The sequence below is a fragment of the Sus scrofa genome, chromosome 5 (assembly GCF_000003025.6).
Source record: "Sus scrofa isolate TJ Tabasco breed Duroc chromosome 5, Sscrofa11.1, whole genome shotgun sequence".
NCBI classification, from domain to species: Eukaryota; Metazoa; Chordata; class Mammalia; order Artiodactyla; family Suidae; genus Sus; species Sus scrofa.
Genome location: NC_010447.5, coordinates 4,433,681 through 4,458,565, shown reverse-complemented (window position 1 = coordinate 4,458,565; position 24,885 = coordinate 4,433,681). Strand labels below are relative to the sequence as shown.

Below are 24,885 nucleotides of genomic sequence, written 5' to 3'. Positions count from 1 at the left end.
CCCTGGGCAGCCTGGGGCCCAGGCATCGCAGGTAGGAGGGCGTTTCTGGAAGGTGGTGGAGCTGCTCAGAGCAGAGGAAGCCTCCTCGGGAAAGAAGGAGACACACCAGCATAAGAGAGGAAATGAGGTCTCCCGGGGGGGCGCCCACTGAATTTTGACTCATTCGTGACTTTCCATTGGACCAGGAAAATAATATTTGGCCCATAGAATTTTTTTAAGTTTTTAAAATTGAATAAAATTGAATAAAATAAAACCAGAGTTCCCGTTATGGCTCAGCGGAAATGAATCTGACTAGCATCCAAGAGGATGCAGTTTTGATCCCTGGCCTCACTCAGTGGGTTAAGGATCCGGCGTTGCCATGAGCTGTGGTATAGGTCGCAGATGTGGCTCGCATCTGACTTTGCTGTGGCTGTGGTGTAGGCCAACGGCTACAGCTCTGATTCAACCCCTAACCTGGGAACCTCCATGTGCCCCAGTAGTGGCCCTGAAAAGCAAAAAAATAAGAATAAAAATGAAAATAAAAAATTTTTAAAAATCAAAACCATGTAAGTCTTTAGACAGGGCCTATCTTTTCTTTTGCTACAAATGCTCCTAAGAAACTGGGTTATCTGGTTTCTGCATTATTAATGGGTTAGAAGTCATAATTTCAGAAGAATGCAGGCTTGCAGAGATATGGCCAGTCACACAGAAAAACATCACAGGTGACAATTATGGGGAAAGTCAGGAAAAAAAATAAGACAAAAAATTCATTTCAATTGACCTGTACTTTTTTTTTTTTTAAACAAAGAAAGATTCCCGGGTCCATCCCTCCAAATAACTGCAAGTGGGACTCAGAGGGGGAGATGCTTACACACCCGTGTGCCCAGCAGCACAATTCACAGCAGCCGAACGGTGGGAGCAGCCCCACTGTCCATCAATGGATGATGGACAAACAAAATGTGGTCCCTCCGTACAATTAGCCTTGAAAAGAAAGGAAATTCTCACTCAGGCAACAACAGGGATGAATCCGGACGACTTCCTTCCTTCCTTCCTTCCTTTCTCTCTTTCTCTCTCTCCCTCCTTCCTTCATTTCTTTTTGCTTTTTTTAGGGCCACACCTGCGGCATGTGGAGGTTCCCAGGCTAGGCACTGAATCAGAGCTGCCCCTGCTGGCCTACACCACAGCCACAGCCATGCAGGATCTGAGCGGCGTCTGCGACCCACACCACAGCTGATGGCAATGCCGGAAGACTTTTTCTAAGTGAAATAAGCCAGTCACAAAAGGACAAATACTATATGATTCCACTTATATGCGGCACCTAGAGGAGTCCAATCCATAGGGACAGAAAGTGGAAAGGTGAGTGCAGGGGCTGGTTAGTCCCTAACGGGGGCTGAGTTTCAGTTCTGCAATGTGAATGCACTTAACAGTCAACCCCACACTTAGAAATGGTTGCAGGAGTTCCCATCGTGGCGCAGTGGTTAACGAATCTGACTAGGAACCATGAGGTAGTGAGTTCGGTCCCTGCCCTTGCTCAGTGGGTTAACGATCCGGCGTTGCCGTGAGCTGTGGTGTAGGTTGCAGACTCGGCTCGGATCCCGCGTTGCTGTGGCTCTGGCGTAGGCCGGTGGCTACAGCTCCGATTCAACCCCTAGCCTGGGAACCTCCATATGCCGCAGGAGCAGCCCAAGAAATAGCAAAAAGACAAAAAAAAAAAAAAAAAAATGGTTGCAGGGGTCAATATTATGTGATGTGTATTTTTCCACATTAAAGCACGCATGCCTGCACACACGGAGTTCCTGCTGCTGCCCAGCGGTTTAAGGATCCATCATTGTCTCTGTAGCAGCTTGGGTTGCTGCTGAGGCACTGGTTTGATCCCCAGCCTAACACAGTGGGTGAAGGATCCCGTGTTGCCACAACTGCGGCTTAGGTTGCAGCTGTGGCTTGGATTCGATCTCTGGCCCGGGAATTTCCATACGCCTCCTCAGGTGCGGCCAAAAAAGCCCCCCCAAACAAAAAACCCTAAAAAACAAACACCCACATGCACAGACACAAGAACGAAAGGAAGGAAGGACGGAAGGAAGGGGACTCCTCTCCCTGCAACTCTGCAGCACTTGCCTTGAGGAGCGGGGGGGCCCCCCCGCTGTGGAGGCCCTGGTGGAGGGAGCACCCCAGAGGGGGTCCTGAGGCAGTGAGGTGGGTAGCTGTCTTGGGGATGCTGGGAGAAGCGCTGGGCAGAGGAGCATGTGCTGGGGAGACACACAGACACAGACTCAAGATAAGCCCCTAAATCACCAGTCTCTCTCTCTGCTTGCTGGGCACACAGAAGGCCCAGACTTCCTGGTCCCCAGTGAGGCGCTGTGACCAGTTCTGGCCAGTGAGCTCGGAGCAGAGGTGCCCTTTGGGGCCTGATCACTTCCATGTTGGCTAAAGGCCCCCCAGAGCTCTCCTTTCCCCTGTGTGGTGATTGGCAGGATTCCAGGTGAGGCTGCGCCAGCAGGCTCTGGGGCTGTGGCCGGCAGCATGAAGGAGACCCAAGTGGGTGTAAGCCCGGTAGGACTGGGGATGTTTGTTACTGCAGCATAAGCTGGCGTGACTGACTCACACACTCCTCTTTCCCAAACATGCTAGAGGAAGGGAGTCTGTGAATGGGGAGAAGGCTGATACTGGGTATGACTTTTATATGTTTGTGTGTGTGGCACACCCCTCAGGGGCAAAGCCAGGACCCTGGGTTCTCCTCCTGAATCGCCCATTACTGTGCTGTGTAATATTGGACAAGTCACCCATTCTCGGATTCCTTATCCACAGCGAGGATGTCTAATTCTGGGCCTGGCAATAATTCTCCGCTCGTCTGCACACCACGGACGCCCACAGAGCGGGGGTGTAAGACCTCAAACCCCGAGATCACAGGCATCCCTGATTAAGAAGCTCCACCAGGAGTTCCCGTGGTGGCACAGTGGAAACGAATCTGACGAGGATCCATGAGGATGCAGGCTTGATCCCTGGCCTCGCTCAGTGAGTCAGGGATCTGGCATTGCCGTGAGCTGTGGTGTAGGTCACAGATGAGGCTCGGATCCCATGTTGCTGTGGCTGTGCTGTAGGCCGGCAGTGGCAGCAGCTGTAGCTCTGATTCGACTCCTAGCTGGGAACCTCCACGTGCCATGGGTGCAGCCCTAAAAAAAAGGGGGGGGGGAGAAAAAAAAGGAAGCTCCACCAGATGACAATGTATGGGCAGACAAGTACTTAATGGGTTTTGACCCGGAAGGTGATAATGGCTTAATAAATTGATGGTTTTACCCTCAAGAATACGTCTCATTGACTGATGTGTTTGCAGAGAGCGCAGAGCTGCTTTCAAAGGCTGCAAAAAGCTGTGAAAATGTAAAGTATCATCCACCAGAAGAATTTCTCCTGCTGACACTTCTCCTTTCACTCTGGGGCTTCCGTCAGCCTGTGGTCGGCAGGGGAGGAGGGTCGGGCAGCCCGAAGTGGGAGGAGGCAGGATCAGGCAGCGCTCTGGAAGCAGAATCTGGCCGATCACACAGAGAAGGAGTTTATTAAAGGCTGCTGGAAGCTCCTAGAGTTGTCAGGAGGTGGGAGAGCCAAGCCCGAGCCTTACTTTCCAGGAAGAATGCTTCAAACCATCGCATATGACAGGCCTGGCAGGAAAACGGCCACTACTGCCGCCACTGCTCAGAAATGCTCACACTGCAGAGGGTGCTCCCACCACAGGGGATGCTCCTGCCACACAGGGATGCTCCCACCACTCAGAGATGCTCCCACCACACAGGGATGCTTCTACCTCAGGGATGCTCCCACTGCATAGAGATGCTCCAGTTGCCCTGGAACAAACCCACACCTGCCCTGAGCACCAATAGCGATTGTTAAGTCCTAGGTACTTACTTAAACTTACAGCCACTGCAGTTCCCCATCCTCAGCCCCCCCCCCCCCACCAAGCTGACCGTTCAAGGCGGGGGCTGCAGTGGCTACAATGGAGGCTGCCCTTTCTCACACAACAAACTGCAAAGCCACCTCCTCTCTTACGGTGTAAGTCACAGTGGTGGAGCCTAGGCACGGTCTGGGCCCTGGCTGCGAAGGACTCCGGGTAAACCTGTTTTCTGGACGCCTTGAGTGCAGAGAGGAGCAAGGTGTGGAATTCCAGTGGAGCAAGGGCCTTCGAAAGGTGCAGGAGTTCCCTGGGGGCTCAGAGGGTCCAGGATCTGGTGTGGTCCCTGCTGCGGCTCGGGTTTGATGCCTGGCCCCTGAACTTCCACAAACCCTGCCGTGCAGCCAAAAAGGAACAAAGAAGGGAGGTGGGAGGTGTCAGAGCAGACCACCAGCGTTCCATCCTGATGACAAAAAGGCATCGAGACCTCGAGCTGTTCAGTCACAAACCAAAAGCGTCTCAGCCACTAGGTGGAGACAATTCCAGAAGACGAGGTGACGCGCGCGCAGGGGTTGAACCCAGCAAACCCACTTTGCAGCCGGTGCTGAAGACCAAGTGCATCTGCTCTGAAACACGGACCAGGGCACATGACAGCAGGGTGGCATCTGGAAATCTGCCCCGGGTCCCTGGCTTGGCGACACAGCAGCCAAGAAAGCCCTTTACCGCTACCTCGCTGGGTCTCAGCTCTGGGCCCGTCACGGGGGAGCTGGAACACCACCTTCTGGATGCCCTTTGGCTCCACCTGGCAGTCAGGTCCTGCCTGTGCTCACATTGAGGAAAGACAATTTATCTTTTCTTTTCTTTTTTTTTTTTTTTTTTCAGCGCTGCACCAGCGGCATATGGAGGTTCCCAGGCTAAGGGTCAAATGGCAGCTGTAGCCACTGGCCTATGCCACAGCCACAGCCATGCAGGATCCGAGCCACATCTGTGACCTACACCACAGCTGGATTCTTAACCCACTGGGCAAGGCCAGGGATTGAACCTGCGTCCTCATGGATCCTAGTCGGATTCATTTCCACCGTACCACGACAGGAACTCAAGTCGGGACGTTTTAATTTCATAGGTTTTCTTTTTCTTTCTTTCTTTTTTTGGCCATGCCCACAGCATGCAGAAGTTCCCCGGGCCAGGGATCAAACCCACGCTACAGCAGCAACCCCAGTCAGAGCATCCACGTGGGATCCTTAACCCACTCTGCCACCAGGGAACTCCTGGCTTCATGGTCTTAATAAAGTTGGAAGCAGACCAAGTCTGGGCTCAAGCAGCTGGCAGGGAGACTAAATTAGGGGGGAAAAAACAAATGAGAAGCCCAAGTCCAGGGAAATGGGGGTCTTTATTTCCTCCTGCCTTGGAGCTCCCACCGCACCCCCCCCCAGCTTATTAATGTGGAATTTGCTGCTTGGGGAGGAACAACTCTCCGACTTCATAAACATTTGTACCGAGCAAATTTAATAAAGCTGGGAATAATACCATTCAGATGTAATTCCTTCATTTTGCATTATTATTCTTTCTTTTCTATCGCCAAGCATTTGAAAGGCAAGGAGTTATTGTTACACCAACAAAAGGAAATGACGGACTAGTGGGTTACTGATGAGACGAGCTTGGGGGAAAAACAGAAGCAAGAACCGAAAAGAGAGCCGGCCAGGGTCTCGCTGTGCCTTCGACTCCTTTTTCCTTTTGTTATGAATGGCGGCAGACACCTGCATTCTTTTCCCCACAATCATTCCGTATTATTGCTTTATTGCATATGTTTTAATATCCCTCCGCTATGGCTGTGGAATTTGTATGAGATTTTCACAAAACACACATGCTAGGAGAGCGGCAGCCCCCTTGACATCTCTTAATACCATGAAATTACACCACCAGCCACAGACCAACGGGGGGTGGGAGGGAAGGGGGGGTCCTTTTACTTCTGTCCAAAGCTGCTTTTTGAAACAGAAAACCTGCAGAGTGGCCAGCTTTCGTGAGACTGATCTTACACTGATAATAAAAAAGGATGTTTACGTTTCGCCAAAGGAAACCAGCACAAAGCGTCAGACAAAACCATCGTGTGTTTGAGTCACGGGCATAAAGCACCCCCTTGATCTCCTGCTCATGGTTTGAGAGGTTAGAAGAGTTTTGTTCTAGAAATAGGCCCCCTTCCTGATGCCTCCAGAGGCTCAGATGTGCATGTGACTTCGAGGTCAGGCAGCGCCCGAGTCACCTCTGCTTTCTCACCACCAAAGGCCTTTGGGAGCAAGGAAGTTACAATGAATAACATGTAAGTGTGTGCTGTGGGAGGTGAATGGGCCCATCTGCTAGGATGCTCACAAATTCTTTGCACGGATAAAGGCAGCTGCTTGGGTGACCAGGGAGAAACTGAGGTCATTCATTCATCATTTACATGGACTGGGACAGCGGCAATTCTGTGCCAGCGCAGGGCTGGGCACTGGAGAAACTGCACTGAGCAAGCCTGATGGTGCTGGCCTCCCTGGAAGTGCAACAGCGATTAATGAGAAAGTTCTGAGGAAGCATGGGCCTCAGGGTGGGTTGGATCCAGGAGCTCTGCAAGGTCACCAAGGACCCAGGTTCTAGCCATCTCCGTTTTATCCTAAGCCTAGATCTCTTTGTGGTCACAGGATGGCCGCTTGCTCTCCCCAGTGCACCAAGCTTCCCCATCTAGATTGGGGGAGAGAAAAGGACAGAGCAGGATGTTTCCTTCCAAAAACTTCCAGGCAAAGTCCAGCTCATCCTATGGACTGGAGCGTTCTGAACTGCTCCCTGGGGCCAGACAATGGCCTGCATCGCTGGCCTAGACCCAGTTACCCCTGGGACACGAACCAGTTGCCGTAGCAGAGGGGTGATGTTACAGTGGCCCCTGCCATCAGATTCCCCCCTCTGGAAATGGGGAGGGGTCAGGACACGAGGTTGTCTTGGCTGCTGTACACTGGCCACTGGGGGCTACAGAGCCCACTGCACGTGACCCCAGAGTTGCTAACAGCCATGCAAGGCAGCCCGGGGTTGGGGATCTGCTCTTCCCCCCACCCCTCCCCCAGAGCAGGAGGGAGAGGAGCGGGAGGGACATTTGAACAGAGGCAGGGCGGGATCGCAGGGCTGCCGTGTTGATGCAGATGGAAGGGGACCAGCACAGCACAGAAGCAAGGAGGTGGGTTAGAAGGCTGCCGTGTTGCCATAAACCACACGATGCTGGTGGCCTGGACACGTGGGCCAAAGTGGGTGGAGAGAAGCAGTGGTCCAGTGACATATTTCAAAGGAAGAGCCCTGGAGGCTTTGCCCAGGGACCACACATGGGGTGTGAGAGAATGATGGGAACCAAGGATCGCCCCACGGGCTCGGGTGGCCTGGTGGTCTGAGCGATGGGAAGCCTGGGAGAGGAGCCCCCGGAGTTGGTGGTCTGAGCTGCCGGCTAGTTCTCCAAGCAGAGATGTCAGGGGAACAGCCAGGGGCAGGGGTCTGCAGTCAGGAGTTATTAGTTGGGGATTGGAGGGGTATAGGCTGGACTGAAAGGAGGCTGGGAGCCCCTGTCGTGGATCAGCAGCAAAGGAACCCCGCTAGTGTCCATGAGGATGCCGGTTCAATCCCTGGCCTTGCTCAGTGGGTTAGGGATGGGGCATGACCAGTGAGCTGCAGTGTAGGTCACAGACACAGCTTGGATCCCGTGATGCTGTCTGTGGCTGTGGTGTAGGCCGGCAGCTGCAGCTCCGATTGGACCCCTAGTTTCCATATGTGGGTGTGGAAGGTCAAGAAAAAAAAAAACAAAACTGGAGGCTGGGAGGCTGGCGGGGTAGATAAAGGGAGGTGCAGGCCCAGCCCTGGGGTGATGGGGGGGCGGCAGAGATTTGAGAGCTGCAGCCAGCAAGGGGGGCGACAGACAAGGCCTGATAGATCTCCACTCGGAGCTGCTCTGGGGTTGGAATGCGATTCTATCAGGACGGGTCACCCTCTGGCCTGGGCCAGCGCAGTCCATGGCACCCCCAGGGGTATCCGGGCCCCAGCCCGCGCCTTCCGGTGTTTATGACCCCCGCCCCGGGGCTGGGACAGTGACTTTGCCCATGCGCAGAAGTGCGGCCCGGGCCCTGAACGACCCTGGGTCACTCAGGTCCGGAGGGGGGAGCGCGCGGGGCGGGGCGGGGCGGGGCCTGCGCGGGAACCACGTCCGGGGCGGGGCCAGGGGATTCGCGGCCGGCCGAGCCCAGGTGAGGCGCCGGCGGGGCTGTAGCCAGGTAAGGCCCGGTGGCCGCGGGAGGGAGCCGGTCTGGGCCCACAGGGGGATGCCGCGCGGGTTCTGAGGCTGGGCCCATTGCTCAGGCGGGGACGCCGAGGCCGGAAGCGGAGCCGGGTGCTCGCCGGGGCCCCGGGGCCCGTCGCCGCCACCCCCCGATCTCCGGCCCCGAGCCCCCCCACCCCTCCGACCCCACCCCGGTTTTCCACTGGCGCGCGCTCCTCCTTCCCCCCTCTTGCCCCCGCCTCTTCCCCCCCCCCTCTTCTCTGCTCCCTCGCTTCTCTCCGGCGTTTCCGTGCTTTGGTTTGGTGGATCTGGCTCGTTTCAGCCCAAACGTTCGTCGGCCCCCCATTTTCCTCCCCCAACTCGGGGTCTCTGATCCTGCCGGGCAGTCATGCTGGGCGGGCACATTAGCTCCCTCCCTCCAAACCTGAGTGGCGGGAGGCATCGTTCCGTTTCACAGATGAGAACACTGCGGCCGAGCAGGTGCTGCGCGGATGCAAACTCTGGCAGGGGCTGCGCGCTCGTTTGTCACGGGGGATGGACCCCCAAGCCTTCAGGTGCCCAAACTTAAATGGGGCGGCTAATCCGCCTCCTCGATCGCCAGCCAGCTAGGGGAGAGGCCCCGGCTGCTTTCACTTTTCCCAAACCCTGGCTCGGGGCTTTCCCCAGGGCCTGGCAGGTGCAGTCCCTGGAGAAGGAAGCAGGGTGGGAGCTGAGAAATTCCTGAGGCCTGGTTGGGCAGGGTGGGGACCCGGCCTCCGGCTGTCTGGAGGGCTTTCCTGTCTGGAAGGCTGTCTGAGGCCACAGACTTTGAGGTTTTGTGACAGAGGCTGTGTTGGACTCCAGAGAGCTTGGTGCTGCTTGTCTGTGACATGCTGCCTTGACATTTGTCAGGGTGAGAAGGCAACATCTAAGCCTCACCGGTAAATAGCTTTGGTCCGTCTCTGTTGGCGGTTTTAGGGTCTTATCTGTGAGTTTCTTTTTCATGCAGAGACGTTTGACCATTTCTCAAAGCAACAGCCAGGCAGGGGCTGAGGGGTGAAGAGGGACATGGGGCAGCAGGAGAGGAGGGAGGGCTCTAGAAGGAGTCAGAGACCTAGTTTTTTTGGGGGGTTTTTTGGTCTTTTTTTTGCTATTTCTTGGGCTGCTCCTGCGGCATATGGAGGTTCCCAGGTTAGGGGTTGAATCGGAGCTGCAGCCATCGGCCTACGCCAGAGCCACAGCAACGCGAGATCCGAGCCGCATCTGCAACCTACACCACAGCTCACGGCAACGCCGGATCGTTAACCCACTGAGCAAGGGCAGGGACCGAACCCGTCAACCTCATGGTTCCTAGTCGGATTCGTTAACCACTGCGCCGCGACGGGAACTCCAGAGACCAAGTTTTTGAGCAGGTCACTTTCCCTCTTGGGGACTGAGCTTCCTGACTTGTAAAGTGACCCTCCTCCTATGCTTCCCCAAAAAGGTCACCTTTGCCGATGGCTCTCGGGCCCTAACTGCATGCTCCATTGCCTCATTCCTCACCCACACCAGCCTCAGGAGGCAGGGACGGTTACTGTCCCCTTTTAAGGATGAGCAAACTGAGGCAGGGAGGTAGAGGTGGCTTGCCACGGTTCTGCAGCCAGTGAGGGAAGAGCCAGACCTGGATGGGTCCATGCCCTCCCCATCAGGCTGAGGGAGGCGTCCAGGGGCACTGTATCTGCCTTCTGGGTGGGGACATTCCAAGCCTGCCAGGGAGTGATTGCCTTCAGTGAGAACAGCTTGGGCCAGAAAAAGGATGCTTTCAGTTTCTTTTCAGACAAATTACTTAACTTTTCCCTCAATCCTTTGATTAAAATTAATGGGAGTTCCCTGGTGGCTCAACAGGTTAAGGATCACGGGATAAGCAGTGTTGTCACGGCTGTGGCACGGGTTTGATCCCTGGCCCAGAACTTCTACATCCAGAAAATAAATAAATAAATTTAAAAAAATTTTTAAAAATACATTAAAAAAATTAATGTGTGCAGTTCCTGTTGTGGCTCAGTGGTAACGAACCCAACTAGCATCCATGAGGACACGGGTTCGCTCCCTGGCATTGCTTTTTGGGTTAGGTATCCTGCAAGCTGTGAGCTGTAGTGTAGATCGCAGGCGTGGCTCAGATCTGGTGTAGGCCAGCAGCTGCAGCTCCCATTCGACCCCTAGCCTGGGAACTTCTGTATGAGACAGCTTCAACCCCTAAAAAGACCAAAAAAGGAGTTCCCGTCGTGGCTCCGTAGTGAACGAATCCGACTAGGAACCATGAGGTTGTGGGTTCGATCCCTGGCCTGCTCAGTGGGTTAAGGATCCAGCGTTGCTGTGAGCTGTGTACGTTGCAGACACTGCTCAGATCTGGCGTTGCTGCGGCTGTGGTGTGGGCCGTCAGCTACAGCTCCGATTCGACCCCTAACCTGGGAACCTCCATATGCTGCGGGAGCGGCCCTGGAAAAGACAAAAGACAAAAAAAAAAAAAAAAAAAAAAGAGTTAATGTGCACGGAAGATGTGCCCTGTGTATCCAGAGGCTTCTGGGCCTCCCGGGGTACAAGGGAGTGTCCCCTTCTTGCCTAGCAAGGTGGGAGTGGGCGTGGCCTCAGATGCCCAAGTGGGGCTCGGCTGCAGGTGAGCAGCAGGTGAGCGTGTCACTCCAGCCGTCCTCCCCTGGAGGCTCCTGGATTTGCTAGCAGCTGGGTCTGGCCACCGTCCAGGTTTCTGGGTCCCTGGAAGGCAGGAGGCCTGGCTGAGCCGTGTCCCCAATGTCTCACGTCTCCCAAGGGCATCAGAAGCAGCAGGGAATCCGAGGCTCAGAGGGGATAATGCGGGCATCAGTGAGGGCAGGGTGGGGTGCTGGTTACCGCGGGCACCTGCCGTCCCCGCCATGGGACCGTGACTTGCTAACCAGAGGGGCTCGCCGCTCCGAGGAGAATTAGGAGGGAAAAAAAAAAGAGTTAATTTGCTTAAAGCGCCTGAAACAGGGCGTGGCCCCTCTGTAGGTGTTTACAGTTGTTAGTGGTAGGTGCCCCCCCCCCACTTCTCAGGAACTTGTTCTGGCCGGGCCGAGGCCAAGTGGCTCTTTCTTCAGTGACCCTGGACGGAGCCAGAAGTTTGTTTCAGTGGAGCCAGAGACCGGCCATCGGAGGAACTGGTTTGGCAGGTTGGGAGTCTGGAAACTCCTGGCAGCTCCCTTCCCCCACCTGGTCATAAAGCCAAAGCAAGCACAGGAAGCAGCGGGCAGGAGGCCACCTGCGCGGGGACATTGGTCATCTGGGTGGATGAAGCCGAGGGCAGCGGATTGGAGCACGGGGCATATGTGGGGCTCCTGGAAAGCACCTCCTCTCTGGGCTCTGATCTCCATCAAGTTCCAGGGGCCTCTGAGACCCCTGCTGTGAGGGTCTCTGCTCCTCCCGTGTCCCGAAAGCTCCCAGGACCACATTTGGTTCTGTGCTGTTGTAACACATCGTGTGTTAGGTAGGAGGGCTTATGAATGTACTTTTTCTTTATAGAGAATTTCAGCTACTCAGAAGTAGGCAGGACATCATAGCAGCAACCACGGCCATGCCTGGCCTGGGCTTAGCCCCAGCTGCTTCCCCCCTCCATCTGCTCACCCCCCCACCGCCCCCACTCTTGTGGTACTTTATTTTATTTATTTTTATTTTTGGCTGAACCCATGGTTCGTGGAAGTTCCCCAGCCAGGAATCAAACCCACACCACAGCCACAACCTCAGCCACAGCAGTGGCAATTCCAGGTCCTTAACCTGCTGAGCCACCAGGGAACTCCTGCCATGCTACTTTAATACTCGTGCTACATAAATACTGCTGTGTGCCTCCCCTTTTATAAGCTGACCACATGCTATTACTACACTGAAAACAATGAATAAAATCCTTACAATCCAGTTCCCAGTTATTCTGATTCCCTGGTGCCTCCAATATAAAATTTCTTCTTTTATCAGGATCCAAATCAGGTTAATCTGTCTTCTTCTTTTTTTTTTTTGTCTATTTTAGGGTCACACCCGAGGCATATGGAGGTTCCCAGGCTAGGAGTCGAACCTGGGCTGTAGCCGTCAGCCAACCACAGCCACAGCAACGTGGGACCTGAGCCCTGTCTGCAGCCTGCATCATAGCTCACGGCAACGCCTGGATCCTTAACCCACTGAGTGAGGCCAGGGATTGAACCCATGGGTACTAGTCGGGTTCGTTACCCTCTGAGCCTCAAGGGGAGCCTTGTTGGGTTTTGGATTTTATTCCAAGAACCACGGGACACTGTTGGCACTTGCGGTGTCGTGGGAGGTGTGGGGTAGGCCCTTGGGGCATTGAGTGCAGAGCTGGGGGAGTTTAGGATGGAGAGTGTGGGCTCTAGTGTCGCTTAGGGAGGAGAGGAGAGGCCCTCCCACCCCACAGGTCTGGGTCTGGCTGGGGGAGGCTATGGCAGAGGCCCCAGCTGTGTCCTCTCCCGGACAGAGCAGCTTGGAGGGCAGACACTGGAGCCAGCGAGTTGGGAGTGATGGTGAGACGGGGCAGGAAGGTTTTGAATGCTGGGCTCTGTTGTGTGGACTTGCTTGTTCTCTTAGGAAACAGACCGCCCCCCCCCCACCCCGGCCCTGGGTTCCTTTCACGTCTTGGGCTGGATGAGTGCTGGGACTCCAGCATGAATCAGAAGTGGTCCCGGCTGTCAGTGAACACACAGTAATAAGTCAAGAGAACACGTATGGGATTCTTGTTGTGGCTCAGTAGGTTAAGAACCTGGCATAGTGTCCATGAGGATGCAGGTTCGATCCCTGGCCTCACTCAGTGGGTTAAGGATCCGGCATTGCCGCAAAGTGCAGTGTAGTTTGCAGACATGGCTTAGATCTGGTGTTGCTGTGGCTGTGGTGCTGGTTGGCAACTGCAGCTCCAATTCAACCCCAAGCCTGGGAGCATCCGTATGCCATGGGTATGGCCCTAAAAATAATAAATAAATAAAAGAGGACACATGGACACATGGTGTAGGCTGTTGAGGGCTGCCAGAGTCTAGAGGAAACTCTGGGAGCCCTGGATCTGGGGGCTTCTAAGGCTTTTTGACTGTAACAGCAGAAAACCCAACTCTGAACTAGCCCAAAAGTCAAGGGGGACATATTGGCCCATGTAGCTAAAATGGTTTGTGGATGCTTTGGAGATCAGGTACGGCTTGATCAAGGGTTAGCAATTTCCTGCCTTTTTGTAGATTGCTAGGTCTTCAGGGTGGTAGTGAATTGGCTGTAGCCATTCCAGTCCACATCTTTATACACAGCTGGGTGGAGAGAAACTCCTCCAATAGGCATCTCTTGAGAGCAAATGATCTTTCCCAGAAGCACCTGGAAAGATTTCCTGGTACCTCATCAGCCTGAATGAGCCCATCCCTGTGGGCAGGAAAAGTGCCATGTGCTGGTTGGCTCAACTTGGCTTCCCCAGCAAACCTTTGAAAAGGGAGCCAGGCGTGCTCAGGTAACCAGGCAGGCCCGGGGAGATGCTGTGACTCAGCTCCCTCCTTGCGGCCGGAGGGCTGTGCAGGTGAGAGGTGCACACCTGAGGGAGCACCTGGTACAGGGGCCGGGGCCACAAGGAGGCTGGGAGGAGTGTTGAGACTGGTGTCTACAGAACCACGGGAGGGGGCTGGGTGGCCCCAGCAGCTCTTTACAGACCCCTTCGTCCTTTCCCAGCGCCAAGCGGGGCAGGTCACGGCACATTGGGTCTTGCTGCTGACCCCTTCGGGTGTCTCACCCAGGGGAGACACATGATGGCAGGTGCCTTCTCGCCGGTGTCCGGGTCCCAGTGGTGTTTGGTTTTTTTGTTTGTTTGTTTTGGTTTTTTTCTCCAGTGGTGTTTGTGATGGAGGGTAGGTAGTGGGGTCGGTCTCCATACATTTGTGACAGAGCTGAGATAAAAGGGCAAACAAAAAAGCAAACCAAAATATTTACATTGGTCTTTATGGGCTGCAGCCTAGAGCCCCTAGAATCCCAACTCGGAGGGGCCCCCTTCCCAGCCCTCAGACCTGGACTCTGCGCCCCTCACCCCAGCTGGGACCCTTTCTCTCCAGGTCTCAGTGCCCTCCCTGGGTGGCCCCAGGCCTGCCCCTCCTCCCCGCAGACCCCTTTACCAGACGCCTCGTCCACAGCTGAGCCCCGGATCAGGCACATACGGCCGCGACCTCTTGCTCACGCACCTTGCACGTCAGCCGTGCCACTCAAATTAAATTAGGTGCTAATTTGCCCAGGTGAGTAGGTGATAATTTGTAGCTACAGCATTAAGATAATTGCCGTGAGGGTCTATTTGTGTAACGTGCAAACATTTTAATAGCAACAAACCACTTTGCCATGAATTAGTTTCAATTTGCTATGAATTCTATTTAGAACCGTCGGGGGATTTAAAACCTCTTTTGCGTGACGGCCACATCTCCAGCTGGCGTGGCCTCATGATGCTGGGGGCTCTTGGTGCCCATGTCCCCATCCTCGGGCTCAGAGGGAAAGGGCTTGGCAGCGGGAGGTTCAGGAAGGGCTCGAGGTGCGTGAGGGCGAGGGCAGGTCGGGGGGATGGAGCTGGTGGGCTGAAGCCCGCTGCCCAGGAAAAAGGGTCCACTCATAATGTCTGGTTGATTTTCATTTGATCTCGGCATTTGTGGGGGTGCCTGCACACGCCGGGCTGGGTGCTCGGGACCCTGTTTGTTTGAGCAAGTCCAGGCGGAAGCCCAGACCCTGCCTCTGAAGGATCGCAGAACTAGGTAGAGCTCAGACCTGCCCGTGATGGCAAAGATGCTAGCAGAGTGTGGGAGGCCCTGCCTCTCTGGTGGGGAAGGAGAATTCGCTCTCTTTCTTTCTCTGTTTTGTTTTGGTTTTTTTTCTGTCTTTTTAGTGCTGCACCTGCGCACATGGAGGTTCCCAGGCTAGGGGTCCAATCGGAGCTGCAACTGCCAGCCTACACCAGAGCCATAGCAACACGGGATCCGAACCGCATCTGCCACCTACACCGCAGCTCAGGGCAACACCAGATCCTTCACCCACTGAGCGAGGCCAAGAATCTGTCGCCTGAAAAAATGTGCTCCCTGAAAGTTGAGAGTTAAGTTTTATTTGGGGTGAAATTAGGACTTAAGCCGGGCGACAGCATCTCAGACAGTAGCCTTAGAATCCGCTCCGAGGAGGTGAGGGGGAAGCTAGGATACAGGAGTTTTTGCAAAAGGGAAGGTCTAGGAACCAAAGGTTTGCAGATCCCCAGATGCACAGAAAAAGAGGTACAGTAAAACCAGTTTCTGTGGGAAGATGCCAAGGTCTGGGCTTTCTGGAATCACTTCTTTGAGGTGCCTCTCAGCGGGATGGGGGCGGGGGCGTCGTCTTTGTGTCTTTCCCTCCGGGCTCCCGGGCCCAGCCTTGGGCGTGGCTCTTCTCACGTGGATGGTGACATCTTTCGTCCACTTCACTGAATTCCTGCCCCGCAGAGGAAAGGGGGAATCTCGATCTAAGTCTTAAAGGGCGGGGCGGTGCCCACAGCAGGGCACACATTTTACGCAAGGTCCCCCCCCTCCCCGCCGCTGGTCTCGGGAAGGTCGCCACTCGTCACAGACACACCAGTCATCATGGACGGATTCTGGTGTTTTTCTAGATATGAGGAGATGCAAGAATGGGGTCCATAAAATCTAAAATGTATCTTTCCGTCGGCAAATCTGCTCTTCCAGTTTTCCCAAAGCACAGAGTGCCCCCTCCTGGTCTCCCCCCCCCCGAGCACCCCTTGGGGGAGGGTTGGGGGCTGCTGCGGGTCAGCAGCTGCTGGGGCTCCTGGTTTGCCCCAGGGAGAGGCTGATGGCAAGGGCCAAACCTCAGTTCACAGACCAAACCCGAACGCTCATGGATGCTAGTCGGGTTGTTCCCCCTGAGCCACGATGGGAACTCTCTCTCCCTCTCTCTCTCTTTTTTGGGGGGCCTTGGCCATGGCACCCAGACGTTCCTGGGCTAGGGATTGAACCCCGAGCCACAGCAGTGACAACCAGCTTTCTAACCGCTGGGCCATCAGGGAACTCCAGGAGAATTCTCTTAACAGAGATCAGAAGGATGAACGGGAGCTGCCCTGCAGTGGGGACAGTGCTGTAGCACAGATGTAGGTTTTGGGTCCTCGTCCTCGGAGTTCCTAAAACCCTGGGAATTTCCTGCCGGATGGGAGTGAATTTTGTTATTCTCAGTGAACCCTTTTGACCTTCCCTGAGGCTGTGCTAATGTGGTGACTCAAGGTGAGGCCCTAGAGAGTCAGAAAGGGGCTGGTCACCTGAGGACCCACCCTCCTGATTAGAGGCTTAGAATTATCAGCCCCACCCCTCAACCTCCTGGAAGGTGAGGGGGCTGGAGAGGGCGCATAGTCAATGGCAAGGATCTCGTCACTTCTGCCCCTGTAATGAAATTTGGGTACAAACTCTAGAATCCAGAGGCAAAGGGACACATCCCATGCTGGAGGCTGGTACCCGGCGAGGGCCCGGAAGCTACGGGCACAGCCTGCCCCCATCCCTGGCCCTGTGCATCTCCTCTGCTCCGCACTTCCTGAGTGGTGTCCCTTATTTTATTTTATTTTTTTCTGGGCTGGACCTGCAGCATATGGACGTTCCCAGGCTAGGGGTCCAATCAGAGCTGCAGCTACTGGCCTACACCACAGCTCATGGCAACGCCGGATCCTTAACCCACTGAGCAAGGCCAGGGATCAAACCTACAACCTCATGGATACTAGTTGGGTTCATTACCGCTGGGCCACCAAGGAACCCCCGAATTGTGTCCTTGAAAATAAACCAGTATCACAAGTAAAGCACTTTCCTGAGCTCTGGGCATCATCCTAACAATTTACTGAATCAGTTAGGGGATCATGGAATCCCCTGAATTTGTAGCCAAGTTGAACAGAAGTGCAGCTTGCGGGGGGACGGGGCCCTTGAACTGGTGTCTTGGAGTTCCCCGATGGCGTAGTGGTTAAGGATCTGGCGTTGGCACTACCGTGGCTCTGGTCACTGCTATGGCACAGCTTCTATCCCTGGCCCAGAAACTTTCACGTGTAGCGGGCATGCCCCCCCCCCAAAAGATATTGAAATGAAGTTAGGAACTAGGTCCTTAACCTCTAGGTTGCTGCTAACTCCGAGTAGTTTATGTCAGAGGGGGAGGATTGCAGGACACTGACTTGGGGTCAGAGAATCCGAGAATTGGTATTAGAAGAAACACCCCTAGGGGGGAAAGAACAAGGCCCCAGGAACAGGCTGTGCAAAGGCCCTGGGGGAGTGGGACCAGTGCGGGGTCCTGGGAGGGGCTCAGGTGGGCAGGTTTGTGGCTGGAGCCACAGGAGCAAAAGGGCAGAATGTCCAGGATGCGGGAGTGTGGGTGGGGATGAGGCTGGACTGAAACCCGGGCTCCTGAGCCCGCTTTCCTGTCGCTAAGCTGCGGAGGGAGAGACCTTTCGTTCATCAGAGATTGCTCGCTGCAGGGGGCTGGGTCCCCAGAGCCAAGTCGAATTCAAAGATACCTGGGAGGCAGATGCCGTTCTGGTCAGGGATATTGGAAGTGGCAGTGTGCGTGGGGCCAGATTCAGGTATTTTAGGTCGGGGGGGAGGGGAGGGAATCATTAGAACTTCTACCCCAGCACAGAATTTGTGTGTCTGCAGACATGAATTATTCTCTGTTGCTGTCGCTTACCTACACTCGCAGAGTCGTGAACTAGCTCCAGATGACTACAAGGGCCCACAGGTCCTCTGCTCCCGGCCAGGCAGTTTCCCATCGAGGCTCGGCTGCCCCCAGTTAAGGGGAGGCCCCCGCGGGACTGGTAGTAAGTGCTGGGAAATTGATGAGTGAGATGAAATAACCCTTCAAGATAGCTGATGTTGGGGGGGCCCCACTGCAAAGACGGGGCTTGGAGTCACAGCCACACCTGGGTGCAGTGTGAGATGCAAGATGTGACAAAATCAACCTGGTTGGCGCCAGTGGTGGAATGTCCCTGTCGTTACTTTCCTCCTGGCATTAAAAAAAAAAAAAAAAAAAAAAAAAAAATTGACATTTCTATATATTTGGCATTTCCTACCATATCTGGAGCCATTTTGGTTCTAGGCTGATGTGGGAGTCCTGGTCTCAAGATCCAGCACCACTGACTTGCTGTGTGGCTTTGGACAAGTCCCTTTCCCTCTCTGGGCCTCCATTTTCCTGCTGTACGGTGAGAGTTGAGGGCATAAGATATTCTCCGTGACCCTTCTGGTGCACCGTTTTATGATTCTGATATTTCTTGGGAAGGCGGAATCAGCATATGAGAGACCTGTATCCGTTAGGTTCTCCAGAGAAACAGAAGCAGCAGGGGGGTCTTTATATATAAAGAGATTTATTTTAAGGCGTCAGGCTGTGCAATTGTGGGCACCAGTGAGTCTAAAACATGCAGGGCAGGTCAGCAGGCTGGAACTCAGCAGGAATTCTGTGTTGTCAAGGGAGCCTTCCTTCTCTGAAATACCCTGGGGTTTGCGCTTAAAGCCTTCAACTGATTAGACAAAGCCCACCCACGCCTTGCAGGGAAATCTGCTTTATTCAGAGTCAACCGATTGTAAATGTTACTCGCATCCACAAATACCTTCACGGCAAGATCTAGACTGGTGTTAGAGCAAACAATTGGGCACCATGGCCCAGCCACGTTGACACATAAAATCAGTCATCATGGGGAGTTCCCATTGTGGTTCAGTGGGTTAAGGACCCAACAGTCTCCCGAGGATGTGGGTTTGATCCCTGGCCTCCTTCAGTCGGTTAAGGATCTGGCGTTGCCGTGAGCTGTGGTGTAGGTCGCAGACATGACTCAGATCCCGAGTTGCTGTGGCTGTGGTGTAGGCCAGCAGCTGCAGCTCCTATTGGACCCCTAGCCTGGGAACCTCCATATGCCGTGGGCCCGGCCCTAAAAAAAAGAAAAAAAAAAAACAATCATCCCAAGGCTGGTGGGACCAGCATATCGGATACAGGAGCTCTCTGTTCCATGGGTACCTCCCAGCGGGTCAGAGCTGCTTGGGGCCCCTGGACCTGGAGTGGACACACAGCCATGTGGTGCCTGGTGGCAGCAGGACGCGGGCCTCCCCGAGGAAAGCCCAGGCAGCGGGGGTGGGCTTCCTTCCCCTGCGCTGGCCACATGTCCATCCTGCAAGGGGTGGGGTCCCACTGACCACGCACCGCAGGGGCTCTGATCCAAGCCCGTGGAGGAGCCGGGATGGTGGGAGAGCCTTATTTGACCCTCCACTGTGAGCCTGCGGGGCGGGGGCTCCCAGGACTCCTCCCGACAGTTACCCTCACCCCCCTGCCAACCGTTCGCTGCCACAACAAAGCACGGATTTTGTGTGACATGCTCAGGCGTGGGTGTGCAAACTTTAAAACCGATCACGCTGCTTGTGCTCTTTGAGATGGGCGGTCGGGGTCAGGGTTTTGAGCTTGCAGAGCAAGAGGAGGAGGAGCAAAAAATCACTGTTTGGTTACAGCAGAGTCTGGAGGAAAAACAAAGCCTTCTTGGCTTCAGCGGCTCTGTGACCTCAGGCTGTGCCACCTGGCCCAGTGTGGCTGCAGTCCAGCCCCTGGGGGCCGTCCAGCCCGCCTGGGTTGTTCACCCTGGTGGTTGGTGCCTCCTGCCAGCTTTGAAGCAAGAACATTCCAGATGTGTTTCCTCCACTGGGCGGGCGAGTCCCCCAGGAGGTGCCCCGTGTGGCAGGTCAGGGGCCCTGGCACCTCAGAAGCCTTATTCCGGGCTAGCCCAGAGGGGGCATGCGGGTCTGGAAGCTGGGTGTGTGGGGGTGACGCTGGCGTGGGGACAGTGGCCTCCTTCCTTCCTTCAGACTTAGGGAGCCCCTCCCACCTGTCATGAGAGTGTTGACAGCCCTTGCACCCCTTGCCTGGCCGTCAGGCTGGTTGGTGACCAGGAACAGACAACCAATGCGCCCTGAGCTCCCAGCTCCCCGGGCTCCCGGCCAATGCTCCTGGCAGACCTGCTGCCTGGGCGGGGCCAGGGCTGGGGGTGTGGCCAGTGGAGTTTCTTTCCTCGCTGTCACTGTGAACAGAGGGTGGCTCTCTGCCTGGCCTAGGTGTCACCCCACTGCCCTCCTGAGTCCCCAGTGAGTGGCTCCCAGCTTAGGGAAGGCTGGATTTGGAAGCGTGGAGAAGGTGGGAGGTGGGGCCAGGTGGGCCCTGCAGCCCAGCCCCTCCGCCACCACATCTGCCTCTCCTGCAGCAACACAGGGAAGGGGAGGCGGGCCCCGGCTGGGGGCAGGGCGCTGTGGGCTGGGGTGGTGGAAGCTGGTGGTTGAGGGGTGGTCTAGAACCTTCGTCTGTTGGAGTAGGAAGGGGTGTTGGGTGTTGTGGAGGGCTTGCTGGAAGTGATGGCCCAGAACTGCGGGCACAGGAGAGCCAGGGCTCGTGTGTGTATATGTGTGCGTGCGTGCGTTTGTGTGTGTGTGTGTGTCTCCTTTCTGAATTCCTTCTGCCATGAGACAAGAACCTTTCCGCTGGCACACAAGCGACTCCTGAGACCTTGCCTGTGGCTCCTGGGGTCTCCCTCTCCAGGGGTCTCTGCCCCTCCTTCCCTTCCCTCCCCCTGTGCTGGGCTCCCCCTCCTGCCTGGCCTGGGTCTTCCACCAGCAACCAGCTGGGCTCTTCCTCCGTCTCGGCCCAGAGAGGGCACAGCCCTTGGCAAGGCCACACAGCCATCCGCGGTAGCAGAGTCCACCTGATGAGAGGTGGCCTGGGCTGCAAGGAGCACTGAGGGGCTGGGGTACAGTAGGGGGTAGAGGGAGGAGGCTGGTTGGCACAAGCCAGAACATGGTCCCTGGGGACAGCAGAGAGCTGTCAGAAGAGTCACTCGAAAAACCCAGGTTTAGGAGTTCCCTGGTGGCCCAGTGGTTAAAGATCTGGTGTTGTCACTGCTGGGCTCCAGTTCCATTCCTGTCCTGGGAACTTCTGCATGTCACGGGCACGGCCAACCCCCCGCCCCCAACAAACCAGGTTTGCTGTGCCAAGGGAAGGGAATCTGTAAAAAGATAGGAGTCCCAGGAGGGGCCTGGGCCTGACGCACGTGCTGTGTGACTGTGGGTCGGTGTCTGCACCTCACTGGCCTCAGTTTTGTTCTCTGATCAATGGGAGGCGGGCTGCCTCGATGATGGAGCCAGGCCGGGCTGGTCCCTCCTTCCTTCCTCCAGCCATTTTTATGGAAATTGTTCAGAGTACAGAAACGTGGGAGAAAACACACGTTTTGCCTTGATTTGGAAATTGGTCCTATTCCCCATGGGCTTTCTTGGTCTCTGTCCCCCTCTTAGCTGAGCTCTTGGCAGTAAGTGGCAGACTCCCCGCTCTCCCTGCTGGCTGTTTTAGCATCTGAGGGGAAAGACATTCTCCTGGATAACCTGGTAGTTTCTCAGATCTAAGACAATTAGCCATAATTCCTTTAATATCATCAACCGTTCAGGGCACGTTCAGATTTCCTCAGTCGTCCCAGAGGTGTTTTCACTGCTCGGAGTTCCCACTGTGGCACAGTGGCTTGGGAGTCTGACTGCAGTGGCTCAGGGCGCGGGCTCGATCCCCGCCTGGCTCAGTGGGCTAAGGATCTGGTGTTGCGGCTCAGCCCGGGAACCGCCATAGGCGGTGGGTACAGCCCAAACAAACAACAGATGCTTTCATTGCTGCTCTAGAAGCCAGATTTCCATCACCGCAGTCGACTTTAGGGCAGTTGCTTCACCCCAAAAAGAGCCCATGCTGGGAATGCCCTGGTGGCTCAGTGGGCTGAGGACCGGGCGTTGTCACTGTCGTGACTGCAGATTGATCCCTGGCCGGGGACTTCTGGCTTCTTTCACTTGGCATAGTATTTTCCGGTTCTTCCAGGTGACAGTGCTTCGTTCTCTCTCTCTCTCTCTCTCTCTCTTTTTTTTTTTTTCTTTTTTAGGGCCACACCCGTGGCACATGGAGGTTCCCAGGCCAGGGGTTGAATCGGAGTGACAGCTGCTGGTCTACACCACAGCTGCAGCAATGCAGGATCCAAGCTGCGTCTGGAACCTACACCACAGCTCACGGCAACGCCAGATCCTTAACCCACTGAACAAGGCCAGTTCAGTAGGTTAACCTGCAACATCATGTTTCCTAGTTGGATTCGTTTCTGCTGCACCACGACGGGAACTCCTTCATTCGATTTTTTTTTTTTTTTTTTTTTTTTTTGTCTTTTTGCCATTTCTTGGGCTGTTCCCGCGGCATATGGAGGTTCCCAGGCTAGGGGTCGAATCGGAGCTGCAGCCACCGGCCCATGCCAGAGCCATAGCAACACGGGATCTGAGCCGTGTCTGCAACCGACACCACAGCTCATGGCAACGCCGGATCCTTAACCCACTGAGCGAGGCCAGGGATCGAACCCGCAACCTCATGGTCCCTAGTTGGATTCGTTAACCACTGCGCCACGACGGGAACTCCCTTCATTCGATGTGATGACGAATAATACTCCGTTGTTGGGATACCAACAGGGAGTTGTGTGTAACGATTTCTGCAGGTTTTGAAGCAGCCTCCTGAGTACCGAACAACCAGGTGGTAACTCTCGCTGTGCGGCCGTGACCAGCTCTGATTCATCCTCGCTGGCCTCAGCTACCCCTCCGCAAAGTGGGACCAGTGAGTGCAGACTGCTGAGGGGGGCGGCGAGGCAGGAATGAACGAACAAGGCTGTCCTTGAAGTGCGAGGGCCCTGGAAGCGTGTCCCCTTTCCACGTGCCCCCTGACCACCTCCTTCCACCTGGCTCTCCCGGACCTGGGGCTGGTGGGTGAGGGGGAGCCCAGTCCAGGTGCCCCTGTGGGTGGGCAGGGCCTGCAGAGGAGGAGGTGACACACAGGGGCCCACGCATGCCGTGGATGCTGCATCCAGGGCTCCAGCTCCAGGGACCGCGAATCGTACCTGGAGGGCGATTCTCCCACGAGCGGGGGCGGGGCTGGGCAGGTCGAACACACAGGGGGTCCGAGGTGCTTTTCTTCTGATCAAGGGGGGCCGCGTGACAGGCCGTCCTTTGTCCCTCAAGCCCGGTGCACGTGTGTTAAATGTCCCCGGCTTCCGTGTGCTTCTCCCAGGGCATCAGAGAGACCCCATGCCCGGATCCTCGGGAGCTGACATCCGGACCCTGCGCCCGGGCAGTCCTGCCCCCCAGCAGAGCGTGTCCAGGCTGGCCTTGGAGGAGCTGGCCGAAATAGGTAAACTATGTCCCTTTGCAGTCTCATCCCGGGAGAAGGACAGCACCGATGCACATTTATTTGTTTTTTTAACAGGGAAAATACTTAGATGGCTTAAAGAAACCTAACCCTCTAACAAGTGCTCCGTCCTTCGTCCTTCCGCCCATCCTGGGTCCCCCCCCAACCCCAGCGAAGCATCAGGGACTTTAGTCTTTCCAGAGTTGTTTTACGCAGATTCGGATGAGCCCCCGTGGATGGTGAGACCCCCCCTTCCTGGGTCGTGAGGCCCACATGGAGGGGTATCATTCACTGCTTACTGCTGCCCTCCAGAGTGCCAGGCTCTGTACCCCCATTTCACAGTCAAGCAAACTGAGAGTGGCTGGAAAACACGCCTGAGGGCGCCTGGAGACAGGGGCCAGGGTAGGAGGTCAGGGAGACCCCCTTCACGGCGTCCCCTCTTAGACTCGGTTAAGGTCACGCCTGTACACGGGTGAGTGAGGCTGGGACTATGGCTGCGTGGGGCCAGGCTGGTTTGCTCATTTCCCCAGAGGGCAGATTTCTCCTCGCAGTTTGCAGTAGCCAGGGCAGATCTTAGGAACCTGCCGAAGACCTGGAGCTGGAAATAACGCTTTTCCGCCTGCATCGGCGCCAGCGTTTCCTACCTGGGTGCAGGAAGCCCTGGGTGTCGCTTTGGCTGCTTGACCTGCTTCCGGGAACCTGTGGTTTTGCCCACCGGTGTCTGCTCCTCACTGCTCCAGGCACGCGGCAGGTTGAAGTTCCTTCTCGGTCCAGCTGATTTGGTAGCGTGGCGGTGATGCCGAGTTTAGGGGCTTGAAGTAGCTCTGAGACCCAGACCGACCTGTGCCAGGAAGGGCGCCCTGTCTCCTTCCTCCTCCGCCTCCTTAAGACGGTCCAGGGGTCATCCCTTACGGTGGTGCCCTGAGTGCTGTAGCAGTTTATTCTTTTCTTTTAATTGAAGTATGGTTGATTGATAGTATTATATCAGTGAGTCAATATTTTAGTAGATTATACTCTATGTAAAGTTATTCTAAAATAGTGGCTCTATTCCCTGCGTTGCACAATATATCCTGGTAGCTTATTTATTTGTTTATTTATTTTTTTCTTTTTAGGGCTGCACCCCGCATATGGAGTTTCCTAGGCTAGGAGTCAAATCGGAGCTACAGTTGCCAGCCTACACCACAGCCACAGCCATGCAGGATCTGAGCTGCCTTTGAGAACTACACCACAGTTGCAGCAACGCTGGAGCCCAAACCCATTGAGGGAGGCCAGGGATTGAACCCACATCCTCACAGACACTATGTCAGGTTCTTTTTGTGTGTGTGTTTGTAGGCATATGGAGGTTTCCAGGCTAGGGGTCCATTTGGAGCTATAACTGCTGGCTTATGCCACAGCCACAGCAACATGGGATCCGAGCCATGTCTGTGACCTACACCACAGCTCAGAGCAACACTGGATCCTTAACCTACTGATCGAGGCCAGGGATCAAACCTGAGACGCCTTTGCTCACAGGTCCTTCCACCTGCATTTCCCTTCCAGC

General features: G+C 55.3%; 1 protein-coding gene across 2 annotated transcripts in view; it reads left to right on the top strand.

Moving 5' to 3' along the window:
- The window catches only part of ARHGAP8 (Rho GTPase activating protein 8), a 50,632-nt gene continuing 33,807 nt past the window's right edge, over positions 8,061-24,885 (top strand). Inside the window, exons 1-3 of one of the 2 annotated variants that reach the window (XM_021091086.1) lie at positions 8,061-8,139; positions 22,663-22,778; positions 23,229-23,348. In XM_021091086.1, coding sequence (XP_020946745.1) covers positions 23,246-23,348 — 103 coding nt within the window. In that variant the 5' untranslated portion in view covers positions 8,061-8,139; positions 22,663-22,778; positions 23,229-23,245. 2 annotated transcript variants of the gene reach the window in all.